At 37.1% G+C, this 8,987-nt stretch overlaps 1 protein-coding gene across 1 annotated transcript; it reads right to left on the bottom strand.

Moving 5' to 3' along the window:
- Nucleotides 1-4,070: 4,070 nt before the first annotated feature.
- LOC129354509 (uncharacterized) lies at nucleotides 4,071-7,562 on the bottom strand. Its single transcript, XM_055023969.1, has 9 exons — nucleotides 7,498-7,562; nucleotides 7,102-7,413; nucleotides 6,755-7,021; nucleotides 6,587-6,673; nucleotides 6,368-6,454; nucleotides 6,252-6,280; nucleotides 6,115-6,171; nucleotides 4,949-5,017; nucleotides 4,071-4,639 (listed from the first exon to the last, which is right to left on the bottom strand). Exons 1-9 carry the CDS (start codon nucleotides 7,538-7,540, stop codon nucleotides 4,571-4,573), a joined length of 1,020 nt encoding a protein of 339 aa, XP_054879944.1. The 5' UTR covers nucleotides 7,541-7,562; the 3' UTR covers nucleotides 4,071-4,570.
- Nucleotides 7,563-8,987: the final 1,425 nt, after the last annotated feature.

The following is an 8,987-nucleotide window of genomic DNA, read 5'->3' as shown; positions in this document are numbered from 1 at the left end:
TTCAGCTCATTTGATCAGACTGAATTGACAAATTGAGATTTTCATATTTTATTAGTTTTCTGACCTGCAGTTTGATCTCTGAAGGGAAACTGCTGCGGCTCCCTTCCTCCAGACTCTGCTACTTCACATAGCAGTAAATTATAACGGCCCGGCTCATAAACATAATGTGAAGTCTTAAAGGTGACGTCAGCAGCACAAGCAGAGTTTTCTGTTTCTAGATCTGGATTATGTTTATTAATACTTCGACCTTTAAAAAGCCACTTCACTCTGTGTTCGCATGGATCATTTGGTATAACAGAACATGTTAGTGTCACGTCTTCATCGTCTTTCTGTTCACTAACTGTTGGAGGAAAACAAATACCTGAGGTTAGCTGGTGACTGTGCTGAATACTTATTTAATATTTAGTGAAAGGCTGAGAATATGTACTCACTGTCAACCAGAGACAAGGCGACTGAGTGTAAGGTCTCCTTCTCCTTCTTGTCTATGTGTTGTTGGCAGTGATATGTCCCAACGTCTGCAGCACCGACCCTCTGAATTATCAGAGAGCAGTTTGATGAGATGCTCAGTCTGTCTGCTTTTTCTCTGGCAGCCTGAGTTTGAAGAATCTGACCAAACTTGACCAGATCTACCGCCGATCCCCGACCTGATTTACTGAAGAGCCAGTGGATCCTGAGGCAGTGAGTCGGATCCATCATGTTTTCACAGGCCAACAGAACTTCATCTCCTCCTCTCACCATGACAGATGAAGAACTTTGCTTTGTTACTGCAGAGAAAAGCAACGGAATGAAAACAGCTAAAACGAGAAAACATGTCGACGCAACAGGAAATGCAACAATCTCACAGCTATAACAAGAAAACTTGCTTCTTTCAGATAAAATACAAAACATACAGCAGTAACAATGATCCTCACCTGTAAACTTGAGAGCCAGAATCAGACATAAAGACAGTTGAACTGATCTGAATTCAGTCATTCTGTTTCTCGACGGTTTGTCTTCTCTCTGCCTCAAGTGTCAGCAGATTTTTTGACAACTGCAGGCCAGTCAGCACTTCCTGAATTTCACAATGTTCCTCTTTCATAGATCAGACTTATCTCATCCTAAGATGCTCTTGTTTTTTCTCACCCTGTTATAAATTCACCTCTGACTTGAGGGGGGCTGACCAACATCTGAACAACACAGATTTAGATTTGTGTGAAGAGGGGAATGTTTGTCTTTTGTAACTTGTCTCTCTTGTTGGGATGCTACTTTAAGTTGACAACTCAGTTTGTTTCCACTGAGCTGCAGGCCACTTAGCATTTCCTGAGTCAATAGATTATTTCCTTTTCAGTAAAAATGTTCTTCTCCAGTACTTCACACGTCACATCCGTCTGTGTGTCACTTCTTTCTCACTCTGGTGTTTATTCAACTCTGATCTGAGACAGGTTGACTTGTTGCAGGAATCCAGGCTCATTTCCCCTCATCCATGACTGAGGTTCAGATTTAGAGACAGTTTTAAATTAAAACCTGTTATTTAATTACTCTTTTTTTATATTTCACCAGATGCCAACCTTTAACGCCCCCTGGTGGACAGAGATGAGTTTAACAGTCCTGGCCAAGAGGCAGCAACAAATACAACGAATCTTCAAAAAGAAAAATGTTGATGTCAATAAAATTTCTTTGTCACTTTGCCTGAAACAATAAATCAATTAATTGCATGATAAATGTAAAAAAGCACAATAATTTCCATTGTCTTTATTGTTTTCTTTTTCTTGTGTCTCTTCTTGGTGTTTCATCTCAACTGGGCCTTTTCTGAAGAACAATTTCATTAGATTGGTGAAATATTAAATTAAATCAATTAAATATTATAGTGTGGGACATTTTTGTAGAGTCCACATTTCGTTTGTGGCTCAGTTAATATATTTATACTTACTGTCAACAACAATCAGCAAACTTAAAATCTCTTCCCTTCCGACTTTCTGCAGGTGTCACTGCCGACGTCCGCATAACCACAGCAGTCTGCTGTTAAACCCAGTTCACCCAGTTTGGCAGACTGGTCACCAGTCTGTCCGTCTACAGCTGTTTCGAAGCCTCCTGCAGTGAAGTAAAACCAGTCGATGCTGTTTCACTGAAAAAAGGTCAGAATTTGCTGAAAAAGTCAGAAATTTGAAAATGAAAGTCAATGTTTTTCTTCTGAGGCTTTAATCCTAATCTGTATGTTTCTACTTTCCAAATCTCGACTGAACTTTTAGCAGCTTTTCTCACCTGTTGTAGGAAAAGGCAGCAACAGAAACAGAGACATGCTCCTCCATGTGAACGTTACATTTCTCCTGACGTCTCTGTGGGAAAATAAATCTGGACTTGGAAACTTTCAAACTGAACTTATGGGATCATTTTTCTTTAATGTGCTGACTTTTTTTCCACATGGTGTAATTGACTGAAAAACGCGTTGGGGGTTTAATGACTCATTTATTTTCTCTCTGATTACTCAACCAGATGCTCCATATGGTGCAGTCCGTACGTTTTGATCCTTTTCTCTTTCATTTAAGAGGAAAAGAGCAAAAGTAACATCTGGAGACGACGACCATCCAGCTAAAAAAGCAAAACATAAAAAATTTTGATTCAAATCAGATTGTGAATTAAATAAAATAAAATATAAAATTATAATAAATTTGTCATTTATCATAATCTTCATCATTTATCATAAAATATCTGACCATAAGAAGCTTTATTTATCGTTGTCTCAGTAAATTTCAATTAATTATGCTTTTGAAAGAATGACAATACTTTCAGAAATGCTATTTTATTTTATTTAATTTTTTCTGTTTTCAGAATATGCAGAAATTTTGACATTTTTTTCTTTAACCCATGTATTCAGATTTCTTTTGTCTATGAGATTTGTTAATCAGTGTTATTATGCATTGTGTGCAATACCGTCATCAACAATAATTGATAAAAACCCAAACTAAGAAAGAAAGTAAACCTGGATACATATTGTGTTATTGGATCAATAAATGAAGAAGTTGTGACGAGTTTTGGAAAAGCATCTGAACAGAGAAGCTCCACATCCTGTTTCTTTCTAAAGAGGATGCTTAGAAAGAAACAGAGAATCTGTTAAAGAGTTTATTCTATTTTTAAAGTTGTGAGAAATGATCCCTGCTGATCTTCAGGCAGGAAATGACTGAGGAACGTTTCTAGTAATAGAAACATAGTTTATACTTCAATCATGTTATCATGCTCCATTCAGTTGCCAGAGGAATTATATTTTGTATTAAATACATATTTTTGATGTAATTATTGTACTTTTTGTTTCAATAAAGTCTTTTCGAGAAACAGAGTTTATTTGTTTTCTTTTCCTCTAGTTCCTGATTGTTTCATTTTTCAGTACCTCTCATCACCACTAGATGTCCTCGTTCTTTCAGATCCAGTTACTCGTTAGTTTAAACACTCAGTTTTCAGTTACTGGAAAAATGATTTTGTAATTAAGTGAATTTCGTTGCCAGAGACTCAGGCAGCTGAAGTCCTTGAAGCCATATGAGGTAATTCTGTTATTTATCTTTTTTTAGTGACTTATTTAGTCGTTATTTAAAGTTTCTGCTTACTTTGCCATGAGGTTTGATATTTTTGTGTTTGGAGTTTTGTGTCCAGCATATTGATTTATTTCAACACTTCTGGCAAACTTTAATATAAATAGAGCTCTTAACTGTGGGAAACAGCACACAACTCCAGATTGCGCGTAAACCAAGTTTGCTAAGAGACAAATTGCAGCTGTGTTTTTCAGAAAACATTCAAGTAAGAAATAAGATTTTTGTAATGGTGACCCAGGATTGCATTTAGTAACAAGAAGAGAAATCATTTGTTTTTATGTGGATCAGAAGCCGCATGCAGAGTAAAGAGGTTTGTTGGTATTTTTTCTGTTTTTGTGTTTAAATATCAGTCCTTAAAAATTTTTATTGTCAAGAATGCAACACAAAAAATTCAGTGTAATTTTTTTTTAATCCAACAATTAAATGTAACAAACAAAGTATTTTCAAATTCAGTGATAAATAAAAGAAATACAAGATTTAATTCATGACTGACTAACTTTTATCAGATTATCATAAAACTCTAAAAAAAAAAGTTGGTGCATTTACAGAGCTTATATAAACTTTTAAAACAAGTTTTGATTAATTTAATCAGCAGGAAAAAAAAAGATTTTTATTTTAGTATTTCACCTTCAGATCACTTTTGGTCAAGGATGAATTGACTGTTTTTCAGTTGATTAACTGACATCCATAGTTTTATTCAATTTATATAACTTCCATACAGCACAATGTTTGTGACATTTGTATTACTTTACAAACTTAATAATGTAATAAATAAAGCATCAGACTGAATCAGTAAATCAGATCAATAACACATCATTAATAACCTGCACATCATTATTATGAGCTGAAACCTGATTTCACACCAACGACCCAACTGAAATGAATCAGCATCCAGTTAATATCTCAATAACAGTTAAACTTCATGATAAATACGGTTTTGTTTTCAGAAGTGTTTCGTTTGTTGTTCATGTGATTTGCTGACGGTTTGCGTTGAGGCTGTCAGGATGTCAGGAACCTGCAGGAGAGTCGACCTTCACACAGCTGTAGGTCACAGAGTCGCCTGGCGCCTCGTCATCCTTCACGAGAGCACAGAGCAGAAATTAAATCTGACTTCATCAACGCGTCAATGTGAGCCTAAGAACTCATGAGGACAAAAAAAGGACAAAAGTAACTCATCCCTGAACAATTACTTTATTGTGGATTTTTGTGAAAAAAACTGAAATTTCAAAATGTTCTGACTTTATGCAGGAAAGTGAGTAACAGCAGCCTTCTTCAAATTTACTGAACATGAAGCAAGACATCAAATCAACCAAAGTTCAGACCAGCAGCAGTTCTGCTTTTCCAGCTCCTAATTTCACCATCGAGCTTAACAGAAGGAAACTTACCCAAGTTTTACTTTTTGCCTTTTCTTTGAGGCAAATGGTGGCGTAGGGCACGTCATCATCAGGTTCAGCCTAACAAAAAGAAAAAACTTTTACCAACTGACACTAAGATTCACAAGACAACAAAGATAAACCGGAAGATTTCCTTTTAGTTGGCTAAAGTGTTTTGTTTCTCCAGGTCACTGAGTGCAGGATACCTCCATATTCTAACACTTATAATTATTATCCTCCTGCAGCAACAACTAATCTTGAGTAAATAAAATTCCTGCAAAACCAAAAATCCAACAGTTTAAATAAAACGGAAACGACTCAGATGGATTTGAGACTGAGACACGTTTTTCACTTCTGTTCATTCTCCTTTCTTCTTTGTGCCACAAAAAAGTCTTAAAATATGTTTAAGAAAATGAATAAATTTCATTATATTGTAAAATGCAATGCCAACATTTTTTTCTCATAGTTTGGCGTGAGGCTATCAAGAAAAACCAAAGCTCAATTTGTGCTTTCAAAACTCTCAAAATCTTCCATTATACATTTGGAAAGTTCTTCCAAAGAGATGCGACAGAAACTTCAGGACGTTAGTTCCTCCTCCCCCACCTGTTGCTACATTCTGCTGGTGTGTCACCTTTTCCTTTCTTACGGAAACAGAAATGTTTCTGTTTGGAAACTATTCTGGTTGTGAAAAACAAAAACCAAAGCGAGTTCTGGTGTGGAAACCAGACGAACATCATCTTAAAGCTTTAATGAAGTAAAAATGTTTTAAAAATGTAACTGTGAAGCTGCAAGCAGCATGTCTGCTGATATGGTTCCCTTCCATTTTCAAGGTAAATTTTCACATATTTCCAGTCTCAAACTTTTTATTTTTCCTCAAAAACACTCATGTAACACTTTTGACAGCAAAGTGAGATAAAGTTATAATATGAAATATCATTTTCTGCATAATTCCTAAAGCAACACTTTAGTTTGAAAACAGGATTTAACCATTTCAGTTCCGTGTTTGCAGGTTTGGTTGTTCACAGCAATGCTGAGGTGAACAGAAGAGACTCTACGGTGGCCAACTATGGACAAAAACCTTCAGATCACTGCTGCAATGACCAGTTTGTGTTACTGCCCACCAGATGCTGCTGTGACAGAATCAGAGCCTGGAGTTCCGGTGGAGTTCACATTCTCACCGTGTTTGGACCGTTTCCAGGATTAGTCAGAACCGAAGCAGAGTTCAGGTTTTGCTCCTGTCAAAATGCAAAGAAAAGCTTAAATCACCACAACATGAACTGTGCAGCAAAATTCAAAATGAAATGAATAAACTCACCACATCCTGAAGAATAATTGATCTTTCCTCTAAAAATGCATGAAGGTACATTTTAGCTCCAACAAACAACTTTCTGAGAACAATTCAGTTCATTTCACAGCAAAGTTTTCTCTGACCTTCCCCTCGTTTCCACAGAGTGATCACCAGAACAGTTACTATCAACGCCACTGAACCAACCGACACCACAACGTATAACCACACATCTGCAAACAAAAGAAGGAAAATAATCTTAAAAGTACAACTTAAACATGCAATCATAATGTTTTACTCATGCATTTGATCAGAAACAGAAAATCATTTGCAGCATAAAGTGTAATATAACAGAGATGCGTTACTGAATGGGGTTGTTGAAGTGTTTTTGAATGCAGGCTCTGTTTTGTTAGCTGTTCCTCCTTCTGCATTTGTTATGCTTACATCGTTGCCTGTTGAATTCAAAAGTGTTATTATTGTTTGCTATATTTATATGCATTTTCTCAGTCTTCTCACAGCTCCCTGCAACTCACCGGCAGCCTGAGGGCTGAGGGGAAACAGCTGGTCTCTTTCTGTGGAATCATCCTTCACTTTGCAGGAAAACATCTCTCGATATTTCGGTTTGTTCTTGAGGAAACTTTCAGAAATAACAGCAGTAACTGAACATCTGGATGTCTTGATGATCATGGCATCCTTCAGAGCTTCCCCCTCGTACATCCACTCCACCGTGTGTTTGCACATTTCATTTGCTGCGACGACGCAGGAAATCTTCACCTGGTCGCCCTCTTCCTTCTCCATCACTGGTGAATATAACAAATGAGATTTACATTGACTCCTGAGGTTTAAATGTTAACATGATAACACACTTTTAAACACGTACTTGTTATGAGAAACAGATAAGCATGAGCATCATGACTATGACTGATATGTGAAGTTCTGCAGGTGTAGAAACCAACATCCTCATGAGAAACCTTCTTTATGACCAGAGAGCAATCAGCCGCCACCTCCAGTCTCTCTGTTTGTTCAGAAATGTGTCTGTCTGTAGAGACTGTAACTGATGCATCAGGTAAATCACTGAACAGCCAGTTAGTTTTTTCACATGTATCCTGTTCATCTCTCTTGTTATCACAAGGCAGAGTGACGTCGTCTCCAACCGGGACAACAAATCTGGGTGAAAACTTCCCTGTGATTTCTGTTGAAAAAGAAAAAAAATCATAAATCCTAACTAGAATTAACAAAAATGTTGTGAATTCTGAATAATTTCTTGTTTTCTTACCTGTCAGCTGCAGAACCAGAACCAGAAGCAGAATTACAAACATTTTAATCCACTCAGGTTCCTCCCGTCTCAGCACCAGCAGTTATTTCTTCTGTCATCGACGTCTTTGAACTTGGAGATCCTGAGAAACTTCCTGTGACTTGCAACATGTTGTTTCCTCAAACATACTCAGTTTTGTACATTTCCAAACTTATGTAGGCTGAGCTCATCAATTTTCTGGTTAGAATCTTATGAGTCAGAGAATTGCTAAAGATTAAAAATAATGAGTTATGCAAACAGTGAATCGGAAAAGTTCATATCAGTTCAGTTAAGATGAATAACAGCAGGTTTTAGAGCAACATATTGCTCAGATGTTGGACTATGATGAGAAATAAGCTGTTATGAGGAAGAACAACAATGAATCTTTAATTGACAGAACCAACACTTCCAGTCACACAACTCATTCTGTTCACAGCATAAAGTTTATTTAAACATGAATTAGTTGAAATAGATGTAATGGTTCATGTAAGTCTTTAAAACATTTCTGGATCAGTGAATATTTAACTTTTTCCCTGCTTATCTTCAGGTCACAGATTGAGTGTCCCTGAGTTTGAATGAGCTGTAAAACTGCAGCATGAGCAGCTTCTGCAGCATGTTGTTGCAGAAATGCAGCATGTTGTTGCAGAAGTGCAGCATGTTGTTGCAGAAATGCAGCATGTTGTTGCAGAAGTGCAGCATGTTGTTGCAGAAGTGCAGCATGTTGTTGCAGAAATGCAGCATGTTGTTGCAGAAGTGCAGCATGTTGTTGCAGAAATGCAGCATGTTGTTGCAGAAATGCAGCATGTTGTTGCAGAAATGCAGCATGTTGTTGCAGAAATGCAGCATGTTGTTGCAGAAATGCAGCATGTTGTTGCAGAAGTGCAGCATGTTGTTGCAGAAATGCAGCATGTTGTTGCAGAAGTGCAGCATGTTGTTGCAGAAATGCAGCATGTTGTTGCAGAAGTGCAGCATGTTGTTGCAGAAATGCAGCATGTTGTTGCAGAAATGCAGCATGTTGTTGCAGAAATGCAGCATGTTGTTGCAGAAGTGTAGCATGCTGTTGCAGAAGCATGGGTCGGATATCCAGGCTTCCAGACCCTCCTGGTGGAGATGGAGACAAAATGTAACTTTCTCACATATTAAAGTCTGTGAATTATGATATTTCTGTTCCCACAGTGTGAGACTGCAACAAAAACTCTGCCCACGTTAAACAATAAGGTCAATTCTGAGGAAACATGATGTTATTTTGAATAAAACTGTTTAAACTATGTCTGCAGTTTCAGTCACATCAGTGGATGGTTTGAAAAAAAAGAGGATATTTAAGTAAAGTTAGAAGCCTGATTTGTTTTAACTGTAATTATGCACTGAAAATGTAAAATGATCATTCTAATAAACTGTTTAGTGGAGCAGCAGGTCTGGTTCATGAGGCAGGATGTAAAATCAGGACTCAACTCTGACACAGATCAAAGTGC

The sequence above is a fragment of the Poeciliopsis prolifica genome, unplaced genomic scaffold (assembly GCF_027474105.1).
Source record: "Poeciliopsis prolifica strain line A6 unplaced genomic scaffold, Auburn_PproV2 SCAFFOLD111, whole genome shotgun sequence".
Lineage (NCBI taxonomy): Eukaryota > Metazoa > Chordata > Actinopteri > Cyprinodontiformes > Poeciliidae > Poeciliopsis > Poeciliopsis prolifica.
Note: the sequence above shows the minus strand (reverse complement) of the source record. Positions and strands in the feature narration are given on the sequence as shown.